The sequence below is a fragment of the Equus quagga genome, chromosome 11, assembly GCF_021613505.1.
Source record: "Equus quagga isolate Etosha38 chromosome 11, UCLA_HA_Equagga_1.0, whole genome shotgun sequence".
NCBI lineage: Eukaryota > Metazoa > Chordata > Mammalia > Perissodactyla > Equidae > Equus > Equus quagga.
In genome coordinates this window covers 96,819,369-96,844,648 of record NC_060277.1, presented here as the reverse complement: position 1 = coordinate 96,844,648, position 25,280 = coordinate 96,819,369, and the positions used below count along the sequence as shown (strand labels likewise).

At 52.3% G+C, this 25,280-nt stretch overlaps 1 protein-coding gene across 2 annotated transcripts; it reads left to right on the top strand.

Moving 5' to 3' along the window:
* The first annotated feature begins 5,659 nt into the window (after positions 1 to 5,659).
* Positions 5,660 to 23,620, top strand: MEOX1 (mesenchyme homeobox 1). Of its 2 annotated transcripts, XM_046674329.1 has the most exons (4): positions 5,660 to 5,829; positions 5,989 to 6,502; positions 22,027 to 22,199; positions 23,374 to 23,620. In XM_046674329.1, the coding sequence occupies exons 2-4, from the start codon at positions 6,034 to 6,036 to the stop codon at positions 23,494 to 23,496; spliced, it is 765 nt and encodes a 254-aa protein (XP_046530285.1). In that variant the 5' UTR covers positions 5,660 to 5,829; positions 5,989 to 6,033; the 3' UTR covers positions 23,497 to 23,620. The 2 variants fall into 2 exon arrangements, with proteins under 2 accessions (XP_046530285.1, XP_046530283.1); XM_046674327.1 differs by having other exon boundaries at positions 5,660 to 6,502.
* The last annotated feature ends 1,660 nt before the right edge of the window (positions 23,621 to 25,280 follow it).

Sequence of the window (25,280 nt, the reverse complement as noted above, 5' to 3'; positions counted from 1 at the left end):
CCTTGACCCCTTGCAACAACCCCAGGGATGCTGGCCTTCATCCTAGGGGAGAGAGCCACCTGGGACCCGCCCAGAGCCACCCTTCCCACCTGGCCCCCTGGCTGGGGAGGGGCACATGCCTTCATGGGTTTCCAAGCTGTCAAGGCAAAGTGCTGTTGCGGGCCCCCCCCCCCACAGACCTCGCAGCCAGAGCCAGGAACTCACAGCTGTGGTTACCCGCGTGCTGATTTCTGTTTTAAAAAATACTGCTGGGTAAACAGTGAGGGAAACCCGAGCTGTTCCCACACCACATAAATCCCCAGTCTGCTGTCCTATCTGGTTAGCTGGTTCCCCCAAATAAAGGCAGTGCTGCCTTGAGAGCAGGGGCTGGAAAAGTGCACCCCCGGAAGTGGCGGACCGAGTCCTCCAGGCTGGCGCCCTGCCAGGCACTGGGGGCCTCCCCCCTCCTCTCTTTCAGCGCTTCCTGCCCAGGGGCACTCACCTTTGTCCTCACTCTCTCCACCTGCACACCCCCACCCCCTTCTGCTTTGTCTCGTTCCAAAGGCCTCCACGGAGAACTTCCTGGGGGACCCTGGGTTCCTCCTGCAACCAGAAAGCCCACGGCCAAAGGCAAACCTCCCTGACTACCACACCTTCCCTGGAATGCCCCCTTTAGAGTTTCCTTCCAGAACCTTCTGTCAAAGTGCAAATATCCTGGCTCAGAAGGTAAGGCCAGAGCCTTCTCCATCTCGAAGATGAGTTTTGCCTTTGATTAGAGTTTCCAAATTTAGGGGAGAAAAAAAAGGACACCCAATTAAATTTGAATTTCAAATAAACAACAAATAACTTTTTAGCTCAAGTCCCAAATATTGCATGGGACGTACTTAACCAGGCTCCCTGTATTTTATCCGGCTGCCCTTACTTAGAGCATTTCCTTGATCAGCCTGCCTCTAATCCCTTCAGGCACAGACGCCCCAAAAGGGGCATGTTTACTGAGCGCCTGAGAGCCTGTACGTCGCCTACACAGCAAGCCTCCACTTTCAGTTAAGGAACCCGAGGTCACGGGACCTTCACGAGCCAGGGTTCAGATGCAGGCCGCTCTGTATGTTATTGTGTTTTCTAGTCATCTGCCCATGATCTTGGTAGCAGACAAGTGATGGCCCTCACCAGAGGTTTAAAAAACATATACACGAGAGAAAACATTCATCTGAGAAAACTGTCTCTATCAACTCAGTGTTTTCTGGGATTTAGGGAAAGACCCCGTCGTTGGTCCCCTGGGGTGAAATGTCTTGGCCCCACCTCACAGGCAGCTGTGACAGTCATCAGAACTGTATTCCGTGGTTTACTCAACTCTGTCCCATCCATCCTATTATTTGAACCTCACAAAAGTCCTAAAGAGCAGTAGTGACCCTGCCTCAAAGCCTTCTGAGAAGCAAAGGACATATACGTTCCAGATAAAGCCCATGCCTGGTGTAAAGAGCCTAGTCCAGAGCGATTTCCACCATATTCAAAGCTTGTCTGGCTTCCGTCCCGGCCCTTGAGGTCTTGCTCGGGAAGAGGTGTCTCGTCTGTTTTACTGCGTTGTACTACGAGAGTTAATACTAATGGCTTCGGGGCCGGCCTGGTGGCGCAGCGGTTAAGTGTGCACCTTCCGCTTCCCAGGGGCCTGGGGTTCACCAGTTGGGATCCCGGGTGCGGACATAGCACCGCTTGGCATGCCATGCTGTGGCAGACGTCCCACATATAAAGTAGAGGAAGATGGGCATGGACGTTAGCTCAGGGCTAGTCTTCCTCAGCAAAAAGAGGAGGATTGGCAGATGTTAGCTCAGGGCTGATCTTCCTCAAAAAAAAAAATACTAATGGCTTCATCCTGTCCTCTTGGGTGGCATATCAATATTTCACAGGGTCTTCCGGAGTTGCCTTTAAGGCAAAAATCTCAGATGTTGTCATCAGCACCATCATCATCATCCAGATAGTACCATTAAGAACGGTAGACCTGGCTGTGACCAAAGCTTTCTCACTTCTCTCAGCAACCTGATGGGGAGAGAAGAAAGTGTTTATCCCCATTTTACAGATGAGGAAACTGACGTTCAAGTGATAAAGTAAGTTATTCAAATCCTTTCTGCTTACTAGTGGCAGAGCTGGGATTTGAACCTGCTTCCCAAGGCCATGCTCTTGACCCTCTCTTATGTTGCCATAGAAGGTGGTGAGGGGCTAGGATGGACCATCTTCTTTTTTTTTTTTTTGCAAAGATTGGCACCTGAGCTAACATCTGTTGCCAATCTTTTTTTTCTTCTTCTTCTCCCCAAAGCCCCCTGGTACAAAGTTGTGTATTTTTAGTTGTGGGTCCTTCTGGTAGTTGTGGCATGTGGGATGGCGCCTCAACATGGCTTGATGAGCGGTGCCATGTCCGTACCCAGGATCTGTACCAGCAAAAACCTGGGCCGTCAAAGCGGAGCGCGAGAACTTAACCACTCGGCCACGGGGCCAGCCCTGGGTGAGCCATCTTCGTCCTCCATCGAGACATGACCTGCCCAGTGGTCCAGCAGAGTAAGGAAAGAAAAGGCATAATAATTCCCCATGTGCACAACCTTTCACAACTCTTTTCACAGACATCAGTCCATTTATCCTCGGAACAGCCACGAGGCTGGTACCGTCATCTCTGTTTTGCCAGTGAGAAAACTGAGGCTCAGAAAAAGGGTATGTGTGACTTTCCTGAGACGACATGGCCTGTGAAAGGCAAGGCCACATCTTGAACCCGAGTTTTCTGCCTCTAGGCCCTGGGTTCTCCCTCAGACGTCCTGCGACTCCAGGCACAGGTAGGTGGGGTGGCCAAGCACGGAAGCAGGTCTGTGGCGCCAGGACGTGCCTGCTTTTGCGCACAATGGGGGAAATTCCAAAAGTTCTTTGGGATGGCTCAGGTGTGGCCACACAGATCGTCCTCCTTAGGGCCCCACAGGGACCCTCCTCCTGACGCACGCTTTTCCTCTTCCTCTCCCTGCCACCCCCAACAACAGCTAGAAACGGGGTCCCCTCCCTTCCTGAAAACCCTGCTCCCCTTGGCCGCACAGCCACAGGGCTTTTTTCCACAAACAGCCACTTCCATCCATCTCTGTCCCGCGGGCTGTGGGGCCTTGACAGGGAAATGCTGACTTTGAGGAGGTTAAAGGTGCTGGTGCCCGGCCTTCATCTAACAAATGGGTTGCCATGAGGGGAGGAACCCTTGTTGTTTTTTCCTGGCCTCAGAAGAGGGGCCTGTCAGGAAGATGTAGAGGCCAGCAGGCCCCCGGCCGCGCCCCGCGGGGTGGCTGACAGACGCCAGCAGCTGCGGGGCACCGGGGTACCAGGGCCTCCTGCACAGAGCGCACAGCACCCTGCCATGCCCCCCACCCCCACCCCACCGCTGCCTCTCCTGACCTCTGCGCCCACCCCACCACGACCCAGGGCCCACCCCTTCCAGGGGCAAAGGGCCAGGCGCTGGGCCTCCCTGGGATGGGGTCCCTGGGCCAGATGTGGAAGCCAGAGCAGGAATCCGGTTACAGCCTGCGGGCCAGACCCCCGGAGCTTTTCCTAGGGAAGCTGACAGGCCAGATCTTCCTCCCAGCCTCCTATGGATTCCTTCCAGAGCCCCACAGCCTGGGACGCCTCCAGGGCCCTCACAGGGCTGTTTCTGTAGAATTTCCTCAGTGCTCCCCAGTCCCACAGACCCCCTTGGGAATCATCAACTTAAAGAGAATGAGCTAAACTAGGAAGGGAGCCGCATTTATCTATCACCTATTTTGCACTTCACATAAATGATTCATTTAAAATTCTCAAATGTCTATGGGGCGGGCATCCTAATGCAGTGGGGCCAGGCTGCCTGGGTTAGAATCCTGGATCCTCTGCTCCCCAGCTGTGTGACCTTGTGCAGGTTACACAGTTTCTCTGTGCTTCCGAGTCCTCTTCTGAAAAACGGAGGTGATGTGACAAGCACTGCCCTCAGAGGGCTTTTGTGGCGATCCTTTGGGGGGATATGTGTGAGGTGCTATGATCAGTGGGTGAGTGTCAGCTCTGGCTATCGTCTCAGATGAGGAAACAGAAGCTCAGAGAGGTGAGGCGACTTGTCCCAGGGCACACAGCCAGAAAGTGGCAGACCCAGGATTTGAACTCACGCCTGTCTAAACCCCAATGTCCATGCTCCTTCCTCTGCATCACGCTGCTCCAGACTGGACAGCGGGACACCTGAGGGCAACCCCTGGTTCTGCCATTTCTTAGCTGTGGTTCTGAGCAGCCCACGGCATCTGTCTGAGCCTCCGTTTTCTCATTTGTAAAATGTCGAACATAATTCTTACTGTACCCATAATAGGGGAGTTGTGAGGTTGAGAGGAGAAACGTGTATGCAACAGCTAAGTCCTGGACAAAGCAGAGAGCTGAGTCTGGTTTGTGGCTATGAATCCATCTCCTCTACTGGCCTACAACTCCATGGCTGCCCTTTCCAGAATGCAGGATGCCTAGTTCACGAAGAGAGTGTGTGCAGCCTCCGGGCTGCAGAACGGAGGCCCGCGGCCTCTCCTCAGGGAGCCCTGGGCATCTTCAGAACCAGCCAGCAGAGACACGGCTATTGGGGCTCATGCCCACTTCAGCCTGATCTTGCTGCTCTGGGCCGTGGAAACACTCAGTGGGAGAGGAGCTCTGGCCCTGTGTGCTTGGAATGTCATCCTCCAGAGAGACCATGGGGACTAAGCAGACTGATTGGTTGAAATGGCCACTGGTCCTCCTGTGCCAGGCACCAGCCAGGAAGACCGGGTGATGCTTTGCCAAAGACAATTCCTTTGGGAACGAGAACCCCCCGATTCCTGTTTCCGTGCCCCGGATTCCATGGAGGCTTTGGCCTCTGGGGGTGGGGCAGGGGAAGCAGGTGGGTGAAGGTTAGGGGGCCAGGGAGCCGGGGGGAGGGAGGGGGAGGCCTGGAGAAACTTCAAGGACCTCGTCTAAGAGCCTTTCCTTTACCGCAGAGAAAAATGACTTGAAACCCCTCTAGAGAAGAGTGTGGCTAATTGGCATGTAAGTTGGGGGTTAAAGAGCGGAAGGAAGAATCTGATTGTTTTTTTAAGTTACTGAGAAAGTGAGACTGTCACTTTGGGCAGAAAGAAACCATTTTTTTCTGGAGTGTGTCTTTCTTTATATTACAGACCATAGTGGGCCACTGAGACTTGCAAAAAAAGATTTCCTTTAATCCACCTTCCTTTTTTGCAAGCAGCGGTAGAAGGGCCCTTAAATCAAATGCAATCAGCAAACTTGTCTCTTACGCTTATTCCCTGCTTCACTCCCTGGAATTTGGCACTTGACGGATTCTGGATCTGACTTAAGGCTTTTTCCAAATCCAAGACTCGGGAAATTTTGTTAACAGTGCAATAAAATAACTTCATAGTGTTACAGGAGGCACATTAAAGAAGTTGTGTGTGTGTGCTTCTCTCCCTCCTTAAAAAAAAAAATACAGACAATGTTTCTTTAAAAGTCTCCATCTGCAAATCCCATTAGATGTGCATATAAGGTTTCTGATGATTAATAGTTCCCTGCTCGGGTTTTGGTTGGAGGGGATCGTGTGTGCGCGGGTTAACCCCTCCCTCTCCTCTCTCACATTTCACTTCAGAAATTTGTCACTCTCTCCCCACCGCAGGATTTAAAAGTGTGTCTCGGCAGCCCTGGTCCAGCCCTCCGCAGGGCTCCAGGACGAGCGCTCAGCTGGCGCATCTGGGCCGGGACAGTGACAATGTTTAGTGTCATCGGCGACAAATACACGTACAGGGGACCCCAATAGGCAGGCTGGTGTGTCGGGGGACAGCAAGCCAGGAGTGAAGTCTGACATAGGTGTGTACACACGCATATGTGTAGCTGGCCACATATGTGCGTACTTTAAGGAAAGACTAGTTTTGTTTTTGGTTTTGGTTCCTGGGGTGAATTTTCTGTTGAACATTTTTCTCTCTTATTTGATTTTTTTTCCATTAAAAAAAACTTTAATATAAAAAGTATAAGAATCATACCGAAAAGACTGAGGCGTGCGGCAGACGGCAAATGGATCCCGTGGCCAGCAGCTGCATGAGGAGCCCCCGCCCCCCTGCCTCTGTGTGGGGCTGCCTTCGAAATCCCCACTCGGAAGGCAGCGGGGCCTCCGGGCTCCCCCACTACCCGCCGACCCCGTTCTCCTTCCACCAGAAACCAGACTTCCCGGCGACAGCGACAGCAGCGTACCCCGACTTCTCGGCCTCCTGCCTGGCGGCCACCCCACACAGTCTGCCCCGGGAGGAGCGCGTCTTCACTGAGCAGCACCCCGCCTTTCCACAGCCCCCCGACTGGCACTTCCCTGTCTCGGAGGCCCGGCGCAGGCCCAATCCGGGCCCAGCTGGGGGCTCCAGGGAGATGGGGGCCAGCAGCCCAGGCTTGGTAGACGCCACGGGAGGCCCAGGCGAGGACTATGAGGTCCTTGGGAGCACTGCCAATGAGACGGAGAGGAAGTCAACCAGACGGAAAAAGGAGAGTTCAGGTAGGTGACTGAGGAACGGCTGACCATTCCTTTACTGTGTGACCTTGGGGAGATTGTTTGCCCTCTCTGAGCCTAGCTGCTCTGACCATGAATTGCAAACAATACTAACTTACCTGAAGGCACAAATTAACTTCAGGGTTTCTTCTGCTCAGAGTTCTAGGATTCTCTGGTACTGGGGGCCATGTCTGTGTGCCCAACACTCCTGGGCTTGAGGAAGGATGTACCAGCAAGAGAATGAAACAGGATCCACAAAGATTTGGGGACACGTGGGGTGAAGTGTCTGGGTGCAGGCTGGCAAGGGCTGCCTCTGCATCACGATTCTCCCCACCGTGCCCCAGCCGGCTCCAAACAGTCCCAGAGCCACAGGGTTTGCTCACCAGGGGAGTCGGCTGAGATGGAGGCTCAGAGGGCTGGGACTGAGGCCGGGACCCTAGGTGGTCAAGGAGAGCCAGGACCCTCCAGGACCCTAACGGCAGAGAAGCAGGGCTAGGGCTGGGATGTGAGAGGCAAGGGAGGAGGGGGAGCTGAAGCACTGAGATTTGGGGCAGACCACCATGACGTATCACCCTGGCCAGCTGGGCCGTGCCCAGGCCAAGGGGGCAGATCAGCATGCTAAGGCCTGGGTGGCCCCCAGGGAAGACCACCTGTCTGAGGAGCCCTCTTGAGGGATCACCAGCCTTGGGGAGAGGCAGGGAGGCAGGCAGGCCAGGGCAAGCTCTGGACCTCAGCGTGCAGGTAAAGCCCAGCTCAGCCCTGGAGCCCCAGAAGCCAGAGGATGGAGCTGGCCTGCGTGTTAGGAGCCCAGGTGGAGTCCATCTCCTCTTCGTGGTGGGGACCCACTGTTTCCTTGTTTTCACACGGGGCTGGCTCTGGCTTCTCTCACCACCGGGCCCCTTTTGCCCTGAACAAGGCAGTGCCCGTGCCTCCTGCCCCCGCTGCCCACTATGTCCTTCTGACAGCCACTGTAGGGGCAACATCTGTCTGTGTGAACCTATAGAGGACCTCCTCATGGGACTAACCAGGGGCAGGCAGAAAATGACAGTGCCAACCAACCAATGAGAACGCTCTGTGCTCTGCTTTACAAGGAACTTTCCATGTGGCACAGATTTCTCAAGCATCTTCTCTTTGCCAAGCACTGGCCCAGTTTCTGGGGATGCAGAGATGAATAGGGTGGTCTCTCCCCCAAGGAGCTCACAGTGAGAGGGAGGAGAGGCCTGCAGAGGCCTGTCTGGCAGAAGACATGCTATGATCAGAGGTTCAAGGTGCTGTGGGAGACATATGTTAGCACTTTGGAGTCTCAGAAGTTTACGAGGTGAGTATGGCAGGTCTTATCAGCATCTCGGTTCTACCTGTGTGGAAAGGACAGAGGGAAAGTTTGAGGGGAACACTGCTAGAATGGGGTCCAAATAGAGTGACCCACGCATCTCAACTCACCCAGGACTTTTCTGGTTTTAGCATTGAAGTCCAGTGTCCCAGGAAACCCTTTTAGCCCCAGGCAAATTGGAATGGTTGGTCACCCTAGAAGCGAGCTCAAACCCCAGACTTCAGACCCCAAAGCCCACATCCTGCGATAGACTTCAAGCAGAATCCTCATTTTGAAATATTCAGTCTCCCCGCTTGAAGAAGCCCTTCCATGTGTTCACAGCGCATGATAATGACCACAGCCCTCCCGGCTGCTCAGTGGAAGGGCCCTTTAAGCCCCCAGCCGGTTAAATCCGGAACTATTCCTAGCCCTCGTTGGAGATTTGCTGAGAACAGGCACTTTCTGCTTCTTCTCTCCAAGGAGCTCTCAGAGACTCGGCTCTGTGCCTGGTTGAAGAGCTCTCCCCTCTGTGGCGCCTGCCACTGTGGCTCCTCCGTCTCTGCCGCATCTCCCTCGGCTGCCTCCGGCCACCTTCCAGGGAACTGGGAGCCAAGGCCTCGGGAAGGCGTGGGCAAAGCCAACAGCTGGGCTTAGGCAAAATCATTTCGTGTTTCCGCAAGACCCAAATGTGCCATCTTCCCTTTTGGCCAGTGGCCCATAGCACTTCATTAGGGAGTAAGCTCATGTGCCAGGCATCTGACCACCCCAAGGGCACACGGACACCCTCTGCTGAATTCCCTGCAGTCCTCAGAGTCAGCCTCTGGTTGGCGGAGGTTCCCATGCAGGAGGGGCCCCGGGCTCTCCCTTGAGGTCCCCTCAGTCGCAGCAGCAATGGCAGCAGTCGCACCAGGCAGGGCGCAGCAAGCTGACTCACATCCCTTCTCTGGGGTTCCAGGCCCACTCTCTGTTCAGCATGGAAATCTCTATCACTCGGTTAGTTGCTGGAGTCTTCCTCTGGAATTTAGCTGAAGGGAAGAAGGCAGGAAAGCTTAGCTTTGTAAGAGCCTAAAGAAAGAGGGAAGGGATGAGCAAGCTCACAACCAACTCCGGGAATCTGGGATTCAGTTCACAAGAGACAAACCCACAGAGAACCCCCACCCCACCCCACCCATCCTGAGTCACTGGTTGGATTCTCTCTCTATTTAAAATTTTGATACTCTCTTCTTCCATAAATTTTTTTGCATTAATTTTGATTTTTAAAAACATTGCATTAAAATACTATTTCTCCTGATTCTGAGGTTTTTGGTGCCCCTTCCTTTTTGTGCCCAACGTGAGTGCTTCACACGCCTCACTGGGCCCTACTCAGCCACCTCGGGAGGGTTAACCAGCATTGATCAGAAAGGCATTTTTGGGGACCAGCCTAGTGGTGCAGCAGTTACATGCACATGTTCCACTTCGGCGGCCCGGGGTTTGCTGGTTCGGATCCCAGGTGGGGACTGACGCACCTCTTGACAAGCCATGCTGTGGCAGGCGTCCCACATATAAAGTAGGGGAAGATGGGCACGGATGTTAGCTCAGGGCCAGTCTTCCTCAGCAAAGGAGGAGGATTGGTGGCAGATGTTAGCTCAGGACTAATCTTCCTCAAAAAAAAAAGAACGAAAGAAAGACAGAAAGAAATGTGTTCTCTGTGGTGCTTCATAGTCAGACAGACAGGTTCCAGCGTCAGCACTGCAACTTTTAGCTGCACGACTTTGGGAAAGTTCTTAACTTCTTGGAGCCTCTGTCTCCCCAGCTGTAAAATTGGACTATAACAATAGCACCTCCATATAGAGTCTCTGTGAAAGTTAAACGCAATGATCCACGAAATTAACCCTGTGCCTAGTATGTGAGTTCAATAAATAGCAGCTGTGATTGGTATTAGGCCCGTGTTTCCAGAACCAGCCTTCGGAACATACAGTCTGACAAATCTCCTGATATTTAGGGGGTCAATGAAATTGAATATTTCAAATACACTGTCTCCGAAATTCCTGGGTCTGGGGTACAAGACACGGGAACTTCTCGCAATCACTGTTGGCCCTAAAATCCAGTTGTCATCAGTTAGGAGCTTGGAGCTCAGAGATCTGCTGGAGAGGTGAGGGGTGAGTTGTGTCTGGCATATGCGTCTCATCCTGGCTGGTCCCTGAGGCTCCAATAACAGAAAGTTACTCAAAGTTTGTTTCAAGAGGAACGTTCTCTGCTCTCCCCTCTGCCAGCCCCAGCTGCCTCGGCGTCACTCCCACTGGAAGTGGAGCTGATTTGCTCAAGAAAACGACCGGGAAAGCGGGGGTCCCAGGCACCCACCCTGAGACCTTCTGTTGGTTCACAGCACAAGGCTGATTTAGGAGACAGCGTGATGTCCTCTCTCTCCAGCCCCTGGTAGGGGGTGTTAAAAACCCCTGCTGGCGGGGACAGCTGCGAGGCCACTGTTGTTTGCCCCCAATCTGTTGTTGCTACCGTGGTCGTCTTTAATTTATGGGAACGAGGGATTTCGCGGTGATTTCCTGGCGGGGCTCAAGGGAAGGTCGCGCGCGATCAGCGCGGCTGCAGGGGAATCTGATCGCCGCCTGGGAGAGCCGCTGTGCTGGGCTCAGCACGGCTGCTGGCGGCTCACGCCCTCGCTCTGCCTTCATCCAACTCGCTTTGTCCCGTCCTCCTTCAGCTCTAACACGTGCGCCTCCCTGGGGCTTGTCCTTCCCCGGATTTCTCCCCGCAAGATCTGATCTGTGCCTGCCTCTGCCAAACACGTGAACTCTCGCTTTCGCCTGAGGTTTAAAAACTCTCCACAAATCAGCCCCTTTCGCCCTTTCCCACCTGCTCTCCCTCCAGGCCGCCCCTCCCACCTCCACCTTCACTCACCTCGCCACCAGTCACACCAGTTTACTTGCCCTGCAAAACACGCTGCTCTTTTTCCCCCCTCACTCGGAATACCCTTCCCTTTCCCCACTCTTCTGCCTATTGAAGTCTTACTTCAATCTTACTATTTTAACATCCAGCTCAAAGGCCACCCCCTCCAAGAATCCTTTCTTTCTTTTTTTTATGACTCCATTGGTACATAGCATCATTTCAGTGAAAGCCATAGTTAAGCTTCAAATTATAGGATCTGCTAGAACCTGTGCTGATTTTTAAGCTGAATACAGCTTAAAACCTCCTAAAGGAGTTCTCCTGAGATTTCTTACCATGGGACATATTGTATTTGAAATCTCCTTTCTTTATATTGTGGTCAAAAACATGTAACATACATTTTACCGTAGTAACCATTTTGAAGTGTACGGCATAATAGTGTTAACTATGTGCATATTGTTGTGGAACACATCTCCAGAAGTTTTTCTACTTGTGAAACTAAAACTCCATATCCATTGAACAACAACACCCCTTTTCCCTCCCGCAGGCCTGGTAACCAGCGTTCTACTTTCTAAGTGTTGACTGCTTTAGGTACTTCATGTGAGTGGAATCATGCAGTATTTGCCTTTGTGTGACTGGCTTATTTCATTTAGCATAATGTCCTCAAGCTTCACCTGTGTTGTAGCATGTGGCAAGATTTCCTTCTTTTTTAAGGCTAAATAATATTCCATTGTATGTATATACCACATTTTCTTTATCCATTCATCTGTTGATGGACACTTGGGTTGCTTCCACCTCTTCACTATTCTTAATAATTATGCAGTGAACACGAGTGTATAAATATCTCTTGGAGATCCTTTTTGAATTCTTGTGGATGTATACCCAGAAGTGGGATTGCTGGCTCATACGGTAATTCTATTTTTAATATTTTGAGCAACCTCCATACTGCTTTCCACAGCAGCTCTACCATTTGGTAATCCCACCAACAGTGTACAAGGGTTTCAATTTCTCCATCTCCTCACCAACACTTATTTTGTGTGTGTGTGTTGGGAGGGGAGGTGTTTTTCTGTTTGTTTTTTGTTTTGATGGTGGCCCTCTGAACTGATGTCAGGTGATATCTCCTTGTGGTTTTGATTTGCATTTTCCTAATACTTGGTGTTGTTGATCATCTTTTCATATGCTTGTTTGGCCATTTGTATACCCTCTTTGGAGAAATGTCCCTTCAAGTTCTTTGCCCATTTTTTAATTAGATCGTTTGACTTTTATTGTTGACGTTTAGGAGTTCTTTATATATTCTGGATATTAACCCTTTATCAGAGATATGGTTTGCAAATATTTCCTCCCATTCCGCAGGTTGCCTTTCCATTCTGTTGATTGTTTCCTTTGCTGCATAGAAGTTTCTAAGTTTGATGTAGTCCCATTTGTCTCTTTTGGCTTTTGTTCCCTGTGGTTTTGGTGTCATGGCCAAGAAATGATTGCTAAACCCAATGTCATGAAGCTTTCCCCCATATATTCCTCTAGGAGTTTTACGGGTCTAACATTTAGGTCTTTCATGCATTTTGAGTTAATTTTTACGCATGGTGGAAAGTGAGGGTCTAACTTCATTCTTTTGCGTGTGGGGATCCAGTGCTCCCAACATTTGTTGCAGACTGTTGTCTCCCCATTGTGTAGTCTTGGCAACTTTGTTGAAGATCATTTGACCATATACGTGAGGGTTTATTTCTGGGCTCTCCATTCTGTTCTCTTGGTCTATATATCTTTATGCCAGTACCATACTGTTTTGATTACTGTAGGTTTGTAAAGTATTTTGAAATCAGGAAGTGTGAGGCCTCCAACTTTATTTTTCTTTCTCAAGATTGCTTTGGCTATTCAGGGTTCTTTGAGATTTCATGTGAATTTTAGGATTTTTTTTTTTCTATTTTGGCAAATGTCTTCGGGATCTTGGTAGGGGTTGTATTGAATCTGTAGATCAATTTGGATAGTATGACCATTTTAACGACATTAAGTCTTCCAATCCATGAACATGGGATGTCTTTCACTTGTGTCTTATTGAATTTCTTTCAGCACTGTTTTGTAATTTTCGGTGTACAAGTCTTTTGCCTCCCTAGTCAAGTTTATTCCTAAGTATTTTATTCTTCAGAATGTTTGTTGTTAGTGTATAGAAACACAACTGATTTTTGTGTGTTGATTCTGTATCCTGCAACTTTGCTGAATTCATTTATTAGTTCTAAGAGGTTTTATGTGGAATCTTTAGGTTTTCCACATATGAGATCATGTCATCTATGAACAGAGGTCATTGTACTTCTTCTTTTCCAATTCGTATGTCTTTTTTTTTTTTTTTTTTTAAAGATTTTATTTTTTTCCTGTTTCTCCCCAAAGCCCCCCGGTACATAGTTGTATATTCTTCGTTGTGGGTCCTTCTAGTTGTGGCATGTGGGACGCTGCCTCAGCGTGGTTTGATGAGCAGTGCCATGTCCGCGCCCAGGATTCGAACCAACGAAACACTGGGCCGCCTGCAGCGGAGCGCGCGAACTTAACCACTCGGCCACGGGGCCAGCCCCCAATTCGTATGTCTTTTATTTCTTTTTCTTGCCTGATTGCTCTGGCTGGGACTTCTAGCATTATGTTGGACAGAAGTGATGAGAGTGGGCATCCTTGCCTAGTTCCTGATCTTAGAGAAAGGCTTTCAGTTTTTCACCATTGAGTATGATATTGGCTGTGGGCTTTTCGTATATGGCTTGTATTATATTGAGGTAATTTCCTTCTAGTCCTAGTTTGTTGAGTGTCTAAGAATCCTTTCCACACATGTGGAGCATGCCTTATTTACACCTCTGTTTTAGCATCAAACCACAGTTGGCTTTGCATCCAGAGTTATAGAAGCATATGGCTGCCTTTCTCCCTAAAATTGAAGTATCTGGAGGGCCAGAATGATATCTGATTTACCTGTGCAATCTCTCTAGCACCTACTGAAATTTTTCACATGGGAGGATCTCATTCAATGTCTGGTCAATAGCCTTTATTGCAGCCTGGCATTTATTGATTCATTTTCTCACTTTCTCTGAGAGTGGCTTCACTGTCCAGCACAAGCGTTTCTGCCATATGTGGTGTTCTACTGCAAAATGCATCAGCACTTTTACAGCCTCACTCATGAAAAAGTGCAGAGAGCCAGACTTCAATCAGAAAACCAGCCCAGGGTCAGTGTGAGTGCCGGGGTCAGAAAGGCACATAAACAGCCACATGCAGGCTGGGCTGACTCTGCAGGAATCCTCCACGGGGTACTGGGATCAGCTCCCAAGTACCAAGGCCGCCACGGCTGGGAAGCAAGTGGAGCTGCTGTGGCTGGGCAATAAGATGGACCCACCACCGTGGGGCAGTTGGGAGGCGGCCACAGCTGGGCAGCTAGAGGGCCCAGCTGTCACATGGATGTGTGGCGTGTTCTCCAATCTAGAGGAAAGGAGCAATCTAGAGAGGTCTCCTATGGGCTAGCATCAGCCTTCCAGGCACCCCTCAGGGCCTCACTCCCTCTGCCCACTGAGCCCGGCCTATGGGGGGTGTCTTAGTCTGCTGGGGCCACCTTAACAAAATACCATAGACTGGATAGCTTAAATGACACATATTTATTTTCTCACAGTTCTGGAAGCTAGAAGTTAAAGATCAAGACAGTGGCAGGTTTGGTTTCTCCTGAGGCTTCTCTCCTTGACTTGCAAATGGCCGCCTTCTGGCCACGTGCTCACATGCTCTTTCCTCCGTCCGTGGGCATCCTTGCTGTCTGTGTGTCCTAACGTCCTCTTCTTATAAAGACACTAGTCAGATTGGAATAGGGCCCACCCTAATGGGCTCATTTTAACTTAATCACCTCTTTAAAGGCCCTATCTCCAAATACAGTCACATTCTGAAGTACTGGGGGTGAGGACTTCAGCACATTAACGGGGGGCACAATTCAGCCCACAAACAGGGGGTATAGGGACAGGGACAAGGTTCTAACAGTGGCACGAATGCTCCAGTTAAAAACCCCTGTGGGGAAAGCAGCGTCTCAGGGACGTGCGCCTCAGAGCTTTCCTAGCCCGGGGTCCCGTTGGCTCCTAGAGCTTTTCCACTCGGATAGAGCATTGTCTCTGGACACACGCAGCTCCCTGCGTTCTGACCTTGTACCCACAGGGAGAGAACGGGAAAGTGGAGACAGTTTTAGGAAGGAATCTCTAAAGAAGCAGGCTGTCTGACAGAGGAAGAAGGAAAGGAGGTGATAACTAAATAAATGGTCGACCTCAGTGAGTGTCACCTGAGTCACTGGAGTGATGCTGAAGGCCACACTGCGTGACCTCATATCCACCCCCCACCCCCGTGATGCTGAGGGCCACGCTGCGTGATCTCATATCCACCCCCACCCCCCGTGCTGGGCTGCAGCCTAGTAATGGGGGCGGGGGTGAGAGATTAATGTTAAGTGTGCTAACGGGGCAGACCTGATTTAAGTCCAGGATCCACAACTTCCTGGCTGTGTGAACTCAAGCGAGTCCTAAACCCCACTGAATCCCAGTCTCCTCCTCTGAGAAGTGAGAATAAGGGTATCTATCTACCTCAGAAGGGGGCTGTGGGACTAGAGGAGATCATAGATGTAAAGACCACAGCCAGCACTCGAGAACCTCTCAACCCACTTGCCCCAAACCTACCAGTGAGCACCCTTCTCTTTTCAAAGTCTTCCCTGATCCTGGCTGCACCCCAGGTTGCCCGCGCTCAAAGCCCACTGGGCCGTGACCCGAGCTCAGAGGGAACCTTGCGGCCAGTCAGGCCTGCCTGTCCCTGTGGGCTCCCTGGCCCAGGATCGTTGCGGTGCTGGGCAGGGTGCAGTTTCAGGGGCGCACACCTGCTGCAGCCTCTCTCACCCCAACTTCAACCCAGAATCCCCAGCGAGGATGAAGCCTTAGGTCCAGAGTGGCCGGTGTGGGAGGAGGAGACACAACTCCGTCCCTCTGGGCATGTTGGAGCTCCTGCCTCTCCTCCTCTGACAGGCGGAGGTCAGGGCCCAGAGCAAGACCCCAGACCTTGGCCGTTGTCTGCACTGAGAGGCATCAGCACAAGCCCTGGGCCTGGGCCTGCTCAGCTTCCCCAACCCCCAGATACTGTCTGCAAGTTCTGGAGAAAGAACAACTCTGGCTTGACTAAATCAGGGCACCTGGGCCCAGGAGGAGGGGATGATGCCAGAGGCCGAGCAGCCCATGCTCTCTGAGGGGCAGGACCTGAGACCCCTGCAGACCCCCGGAGCCAGCCCCCTCCCCAGCGCCCTCTCTGCTCACCAAATCAGGCTCCCCTGGCCTCTGCCAGAATTCCTCCCCAAGCCCCCACCCCAGCCTTTTATATTTCATGTTTTTCCCTGTTTTCCTTGAATGCGGTGATAGAACAGTAAGAAGGGTGGGGCCTGGGTCCTGAAGCCCACACTTCCTTTGGTGACAGCTGAGGGCGACATCTGGAACTTATAAACACAAACAAAGCCCAGTGTGCCCATACCTCCCCCAACCCATCTCGGAGGCTTGCTGCTGCTCCCACTGCTCATTTCCACTGCCTCCCTTCCCCCTCCACTTCTCTGCTTCCCCCGCCTGACCCCTCCGTCGCAGTCCCCACACCCCATGTCATGGCCCAGTCTGTTCCCCTCTCCCTCACCACCGCCCACCCTCACTGCCCCACCCCACCTGGGACTCAGCAAAGACTACTCTAGCACCAGGCATTCCCATTCCAGAAGAATCTGCTTCTCTCCCGGAAAACATACCCTGAATCCCCCGTCCCACTGCTGGGCTACTCAAAGAGGCAGGGAGCCCTAGCATGTCTTGTTAGGCACCTGTAGGAGAGGGGAAGGGCCCAACATTGAGGTGAGTGGGGCCCAATGAGAAAGGCAGGCCAATCCCAGGAAGCCAGGGATGCGAACGCCCAGCTGGTCTTGAGCTGGCTCCATCCAGGTCTTGTCTATTTTGATGCATTTTGACTCCTCCTTCTGAGGTTGAAAATATGAGAACTAATGAAGACAACAAAGGTCTTCATTGTGACAGCCCAGGAAGCCACAGACACCGTTTTCAGTGGGTTTGCCAAGGTCTCATCTACTGACATCATGCCCCAAACATCTCCTCCCGCCTCCCTCCCTGGGCAGTTCCAGGGAGACTGACCTGGGCCCAGACACAGGTGCCGTCCCTGAAGTAGGCACAGCCTCCGTGCTCATTGTCCCCACAGGGCAGTGTGACATGGTGGCTCTAGCCCTGGACTGGTCCCAGGGTCTTAATTTCTTCATCAGTTCAGTGGGCTAATGTGTACCTTACCTACCTCACAGAATAAATAAGAGGATACAATAGGAAGCAGCCTAATAGTGTGGAAATAGCTTCCTATTAAGGAAATCTGGGTTCTAGATCTGATTCTGCCACTAATTTGCTGTGTGTCTTTTGGCGAGTCTCTTACCTTCTCTCTGATCACCTGTGAAAGGAAAAGGTGGCATTAGATCATCTCTAAGCCCCCGTCCGGCTCTACTAGTCTGTGGTTCTGTAGGATATATGAAAGCCCAAAAGCAGGTTCTCTCTGGGGGAAGGAAATCCATCGTCAACTGCAAAGTGCTATTTGAATACAGGGCATACGGCTTTCTAACTGGTCTTGGATAGAAATTTATGTAAAATGGCTAAGAGCTGGGGAGTAGGGATACAGAACTCCAGAAAGGCAGCTCCCCAGGGTCTGTCTGGACCTCCTTGCGGCTCCGATAAAGCTGTCTGCTAACTTTAGGAAGGCCTGCCAAACATGACAGCTATTGATGAAATAATTTACTTTGGATGGTGTGAAAGCTCATGGTGGAAACCACAATCACACACACGCATCCTGTTTGCATCTCACTGGGCACCGTCGACTGTTCCATCATGGTCCTGCTGCTCTGAGGGTTGTGCAGGGCCTGGAGCGGGGCGGCTCCTCAACCACAGAGGCAGCCAGCTGAGCGCCAGCCGCCGCCCTGTGCAGTCCTGGAAGAGGAACCTGCTACCCCTGAGAGAGAAGCAGGACCAGAAGGACCAATTTGTGATTCTGATGGATGTTGGTTACTGTGCCTGGAATGATGTCCTCCCACCCCAGGAGGCTGAAGCAACGGTGGCCCATAGCAGACAGAGACACAGATCCAAGCAACGACACAGAAAAGCAGCGTGGAAGGGAAAATACTTAAAAGGTCAGACATTTAAAAGGCATCCCTTTCACACGGCTCTGGAGACATGGCACCTGGAGGAGCATCTTTTCTAATCTCTGCCTATGAATCATCTCGCCAACGTCATCTCCAGTAGAACCTCTTCCGATGGTTCTTTCAAGGGAGTCTCAGCAGTGTGCAGGCACGATGCTGGGTGTCAACACATGTTCCCCACCTCCTTTTGCCTTCTCAACAGCCTCTGACCACAGTGGGTGTAGCTATTCTCGTTTTACAAATGAGGGAACTGAGGCTTAGAGAACTTAAGAGACTTGCCCAAGGTCAGAGAGCTCTTCCTTGGAGCCAGGTAAGGCCTAGGGTCGCCAAAGGGTCCTCAGACACCTCTGCAAACACAACTCCCCTCTACTCAGCTGGAGGCGGGGAGCTTTGCATGTCAGAGGGAGAGAAATTCCCCAGCACAGCCCTTATCTTTGGGCTGAGGCTGCTGGGAAGGCTGCGGACTGCATTGGGGCAGATCGCACAGCAAACCCCAGATCTGAATGAAGGGAGGAACTAGGGGCCAAGACAAGAATATTTGCTAGAAGGGGCCTCAGGTTCAAGGCCAGGGGTTCTCAACAGAAGAGGGAGTAGTGAGAGGAGAAGAGGGTGTCAGGGCTGTGTATTGGGAAAAAACTCTGACACCAGCTCCCTAGGGGAAAGATCCAGCCCAATCCCATCTTCTATACATGGGGAAACTGAGGCCCAGAGAAAGGAAAGAGGCTCCCCAACAGGGGTGTCCTCTCCTGGGGTCAAACCCTCTTGGGGACAGTGTGCACGTGAACTGTGCACGTGAGCCGGCGGACTGAACACCCCGACACAAATGGCATAAAGTGCTCCTAGTTTTTCTGTCTTTCTTTTTCTATCTTGATGCAAATTTTGCAGAACAAAGAGAACCACATCTTCCACTTCATTTTTCATAACTGGCTTGCCGTCTGTCTGGCCCTTTTGTCATCTCTAACAGTGATGGCAGTTCCTCCCCCTCTGGGAGGCAGATGAGGAACAAGCGACGTCCTAATGCCGTATCCAACCTCCCCTCGTGGGTGCTGCCCAAGGGTTGCACAGTGGTGAGACACTCAGCTCCCGGCTAAAGCTTCTTTGTCCTATTTCCTCTTCTCGGTTGACAGTGGTCAGCTGCCCACATAATCAGTCCAAGACCAGCTCCAGAGGGCTCCTCTCGCGATCTCCCCTCTTCTCTCGTGGCAAGATTATGTGCAGGACTGTGTGTGCACGTGGTGATGGCGGGGGGATTGTTTTCGGGGATTCTATAGGGCACCTGGGCACACCTAAGCAGGCCTGGGAGAAGGGGAGGGTGGGTGTGGCTATCAACCAGAGACAGGGCCCCCAGGAGCCCTGGAGGCAGAGACAAGCACAGCTGCTTGGTCCAGGTCCAGCCCCAGGCGGCCAGATGCAAGATGGAGACCCCCATGCCAGGGCTGACCGCCATGCCCTAGACAGGTGGATCTGGGTTCGAATCTCAGTTCTGCTGCTTAAAAGCTGCCTAGCACACCAGGCAAGTTCCTGGGCCTCTCTGAGGCTGCCTCCTCCTCTGGATACTGAGAAGGATTTAGCAAGTAACTCCTATGTGCCAGGTACAGTAGCAAGTGAGAAAAAGCAGTTGTGTCCCTGGGGGGAGAGAGAAAGCTGTTAATCAAATTACCACACGAATCCACATGACAGTGCTAACGGGGATGATAACGTACTCCTAAGGCTGTGTGGGGCTGTTGTGTGGGGAGTTTTGAAGCAGTGACTGAATCTGAGCAGACGCCTTCAAGAAACACCAGCTGTTACTGTTCCCGCCCCGCAGATGGCATCTCTGGAGTTGAAGAATATTTTATATTTGTTCAGAACTTTAAAGTTTTGAAACCATTTTCCACACACATTAGCTCATCCAGTCTTCCCAATAACCCTTGGGAGGTAGGTGCTCTGTTTTTCCCAATTTCTTGATGAGACGACTGAAGCGCAGAGACGTTCAGTGACTTGTTGAAAGGCTCCAGCGAGGAGGTCCAGGAGTCAAACTTCGGCACAAGTCCGCTAGGTTTTCATCCCTCCGCCATTCAAGGGAAGGGCTGGGAACCGCTCTGAGCCCCGGGACAGGAAGGGGTGGGTATGAGCGGGCTTCCTGGCCTCTCTCTCGGCTCGCGCGCCGGACTGTGCTCCGGGAAGGCCGTCCATCCGCTGCGTGACCGCCCCTCCCTCCCGGGCCCGCGTGCCGGGGCCGGGGGACTCCTGGGGGCGCCGGCCCGGGGCTGCGCGTCCTTCCCTCCAGCCCACGCTCGCGCTTCCGAAGGGGCCCGGGCCGGCCTTCTCGGGCCGCGAGCCAGAGGCCGCCGGGCAGGCCGCCCAGGCCGAGCACTCGCCCCCTTCTGGCCCCGGGCGCACCCGGCAGGCGGGCCGCTCGGGCTCCCGGGCGGGCGGCGGGGCTGGGGCGGGGGACGTGGAAACTGACAAACGAGCGGCCGAGCGGAAAGCGGGAGAAGGAGGTGCTGAGAAGGGAGCGGCGGGCCGAAGTTCCCAACTGGAACTCGAGCGCGACGAGGGTCTCCACATGCCCAGCCCGCCCCGCAATTTGGCTGCTTAGCGGGGACTGTGGGCGGCTTCCCCGCCATACGCCCCACACCAGTCTAAGGTGTAAAACCGGGTCAGTTTAGACTCGGCCTCTGAGAGCAGACAGTCTCCCCCAGAACACACGCAACCCTAAAGCACGCGGCAGTCCCACAGCCTCCACGTCTGTAAAACAACGACAGTGAGGGGAACGTCTCCAACTGGTAGCGCCGCGCGTGAAGGGTGGGTCCTTCAGCCATCCGGCGGACACCCGGCGCGCATTGTTAAACGTAGGTGTGTGGGTCTCCTTCCTGTGGCCTCTCCACCCACCACCACCAAAGGGAACGTAGAGTGGCCTCTTACCCTGCTCAGCAGGTAAGGTACAGTCCCTTTTGTTTGTACAGCGCTTGACAGTTTGTAAACCCTTCCTACACGTATTTCGTGTGAACAGTATGTGAGTCAAACTGCCTGGGTTTGATTCCCGCCTCAGCCATTCACTGGCTGGATGAACGTGGCCAACTTGCTTAACTTCTCTGTGCTTAGTTTCCTGGTCTATGTAATAGGGCTGACACTGGAACTCGCCTGGTTGGGTTATTTTGAGGATCAAGTGGCTAATCCGACTAGGGGGCGTGGTCCCTGCACCCCTGTTAGCAGTTATGATTGAGCCCCTGCTGTGTCTAACTCAGAGCCTCCTTCATAGATGAGCTTTCCAGGCCCCTCTCGGTGTCAGAGGGGGAAAGACGCTTAAAGCAGCACTTCTCAATTTATACGTGCACGCAGCTCCCGGGGCCATCTTCTTAGAAGCAGATTCTGCTTCAGTAGGTCTGGGGTGGGGCCTGACATCCTTCAAGTCTGACCAGCTCCTGCCGTGCTGCTGCCGCCGGAGCACCCTTTGAATAGCAAGGTCTTAGAGCAGTGGTTTGTAAACCTGACGCGTGTCAGAATCATCTGGAGGGCTTGTTAAAACACATCGTGGGGCCCCACTCCCAGAGCGTCTCATTCAGTAGGTCTGGGTGAGGCCCCAGCATTTGCTTTTCTAACAGTTCCCAGGTGATACTGATGTCGCTGAGGACAGAGAACCTCTGTTTCAGAGCATCTTGCCCCGCAAGCTTACAGCCACTAATAACATCCAGCTGCGGGGTAGAGACCATTAAACAGCCAAGGGCAGCTTCTTGTGCTTTGGGAATTAAATAAATTGGGGAGGGACCAGCCGGTGGTGTAGTGGTTAAGTTTGCATGCTCCACTTCAGCAGCCCGGGGTTTGCAGGTTCCAATCCCAGGCGTGGACCTACATACCACTCATCAAGCCATGCTGTGGCAGCATCCCACACACAAAATAGAGGAAAATGGGCACAGGTGTTAGCTCAGGGACAATCTTCCTCATAAAAAAAAAATTGGAGGGGCGCCTAAGTTTAGGAGCCAAAAAAACTACCCAATTCTCAGGGAGTTAAGACACTAGAAGGAATGATAAAGGGACAATGTGGATTCTTTCTTAGCATCCTTTAAAAATCAGACAGACAGGGAAAGGCTGCCGTGCTGCTTGAGGACAAAAGGGAACCGAGGCCCCTACGCTCACATCTTCCCATTTGGGGCCCTCTCTCCCCAGACAACCAGGAGAACCGAGCAAGAGTGGAGGGCGGCAGCAAGGCCCGCAAGGAGAGGACGGCCTTCACCAAGGAGCAGCTTCGGGAGCTGGAAGCCGAGTTCGCGCACCATAACTACCTGACCCGGCTCCGGAGATACGAGATCGCTGTGAACCTGGACCTCTCCGAGCGCCAGGTGTGGCCCAGGGGGTCCCCTCAATTCTGGCCAGCCCTTCTTTCCTCCGCTTTCTCATCCCCTTCCCTTCCCACCACCCCTCCCTGAATCTTCTCCCTCCACGCAGTCCAGTGGTTCCCAGCTGTGGCTGTACCTGAGAACCACCTTCGGAGATTTTAGTAACACTGATGTCTGGGCTCCACACCTAGAGATTGTTTTCATTGGTCCGGGATGGAGTCCAGGCTTCAGAACTTTTCAAAGGTCCCCCAGATGATTCTCATGTGCAGCCAGGGTTGGACCTTCTGATCTCATTATTCCCAAACTTGACTGTGCGTTGGAATTGCCTAGGTCTTTAAATGCAGATTTAAAATGCAGATTCCAGAGCTCCAGGGAGAGGTTTTGCTGTGATAATGAGTGAGACTGGGAATCTGCGTTTCTGTTAAGTCCTCCAGGTGACTCGGACGTGCAGCTGGTTCCTGGGCGCACTCAGAGAAACTTCCTAGCCCTTTGTTTGGGGCTTTCCTTCAGAGCACTCCACCCACACCCATGCTCTGACGTGGAGTAAAATAATATGATAATAACAGCTGATAGCAGCTTGTAGTTGCTGAAGCACTCTGCCAGAGTGGGGATCTAGAATCCGAAGACTTCCATTCAAATCCTGCCTCTACCGCTTCCTAGCCCTGTGACCTTTGGGACGTATCTCCTAACCTCTCTGGGTCTCCACCTGTAAAACAGGGTCATAACCCCACCCTGCAGTAATGCAGACGCTCAGATGAGAGAATGTGCAGACCAGGGCTGTCTGAGCTGAAAGGTGCTTTGTAAATCTGCCTAAGGATGAGGCTGGTGATCCTCTGCTCCCAGACCCTTGGGTAATAGAAGCCAGAGGGAAGGGGTATTGCACAGGATGGGGGGGGGGGCGCATCTGAGAGGGGGGGGGGGCCCATGCAGAGTGACTTATAGAACCGTTCCCAGGTCTGTCGGCCTTTCTGCATCTGGAGACACAAGACAGGCCTCTGGGCAGATTGGTGTGTCCTCCTTTGGTCTCAATTCTTGGAGCCTTTGGAGGAGTGAGGGGGGGCAAGCAGAGATTCGAACTGAGGTCGCCGCAGCTGCACCCTGGCTAGCTTGAGCATCAATGTGGGAAGCTGGTCTCACCTGCATTGAAGTGACTGGGCTCCTTTGTTTCCTCCGTCAGGTCAAAGTGTGGTTCCAGAACCGAAGAATGAAGTGGAAGCGTGTGAAGGGGGGTCAGCCCATCTCCCCCCATGGGCAGGACCCCGAGGATGGGGACTCTGCAGCCTCTCCAAGTTCAGAGTGAGAGTCTCCATGGAAAATAAAGGACTGAGGACTGAGCCCCCTGCCCACCTCCCCTCCCCCAATCCCAGCTTCACCTTCTCCCACCCCAGGACAGCCTCCTTACATCTCGCAGTGACTCTTGGATATGAAGCTGCCCAGTGCTCCTGGGAGCCTTGAAGTTTCCCAGAAAGTTCTGTCCATCGTTGCTGTGTCTTAGCACCCCTTCCCCAGAGTCTTTGCTTCCCACGCTTCTCATGAAATCACACAGTGGCCTGACTGGACCCGAGTGAATCCGGAGAACAGCTCCAGGGACACCGCTTCTCAGGGTCTCTTGGCCACTACCCACACCTCCTCCTACCACCTTTCTCCTGCACCAGCCAGGCCTCCGCCAGGTCTGGACACCACCTGGCCCACTGGGAGAGGAGCCTTGGGACCAGCTGGCGACTTGTGAAAATGCTCCAAAAGAAAGGAAGTGACTGAGACACACACACACCCTAGACCACCCTTCCTTTCCGGGCTCTATATCTGAGGCTTGCGGTGGCCTCGGTTCTCCTAAAACCCCAGGGGAAATCAGTGTGAGGAAGGTTGGGGACAGAAACTCAGCTGCTGCAAATCAGAAACAGTTCTTGTCTCCAAATTTGTTGGCTCAGTGGGCAAGTTTATGAGCAGTGGCTGGAAGAAGACAATCAGAAAAGCAGCCTGGTGTAGGTCTCTGTGGCCCACACGGGCCCGTTCACACTGGCTTGACTGGGTGGGGGAGGATGGACCCAGGAAAGCACCTTCTTCCTCAGGATCAATTCAGGGACACAACTGGGACTATTGAGCAGCACTCCAGAACAACAGAGCAGCTGTTCCTTTTCAATCCGCAATTTCTGAATTGAAAACCTATCCAGAGGCTCACATTGTTGAGTTGAGGGCTGGAGAGTGCCTCCTGTGTTCTGAGAATGGAGAGAGGATACTAGAGCCATGGAACCCTGAAGAGGAAGGTTCTCCTGCTGCAGTGTCCTGTGCTTTCAAAGGACTCTGACTGCAAACGGGGACAAGCAAGCAGTCCCTCCTTCTCCACCGGATGCATCTGAGCCCCTCCTATGTGTTTCACAAATGCTGATATTATGGGAGGAGCTGCTAAGTTTGTGTGTGTGGACTGCCCAGATCCTCTGGCGTGACACTCCAGGACTGATGGCCAAACAGCCTGGGGTGACTGAGACCTCGGGGAGACCCCCCTGCTGGCCTCAGTGCTCTGTCTCTCAGTACCAGCGGTGCTGCAGAGGAGGTCAGCAGGAGTTTGGAGCTCTTGTATGTAGATTTCAACATTCACGTGTAAAAAGGACCCCACCGCCCCATCCCGAAAGGACAAACGCCGTGGAAAATGATTGCCAAATAAGATGGCTGGTTAGAGCGTGTGTAACTTTTTCTAAAGCATACTTCATATGTTTTCTTAAGATTACATCAAATTAACCGTGCAAGGTCAAGTCACTTAGTAAGAAAACTCTCGGAGAAATAAAATCCATAAAAAAGGCAAGTTCCCAGGCTTTGTTCCTTGCAAAGCTGAGAACAACAGCTCTGTGTGCAATCCTCTGTTGCTCAAGTGATGATCAGCCAGTTTCTAGAAGCAACGAAAAAAGGGAAGAAATCATCTAGAATAAAGTATCCCCATTTAGGTTCTTCAAAATGTGGGGGTGCAAATGTAGTCATTGTCAAAAAAAGTCTTTCCTCCCATGCAGCTGCATTGTCTTCATTTCCCATTGTCAAATTTATCTTTCAGTTTTGCTAACCTATGGCTTATAGTCTGAGCTCTGTAAAGAA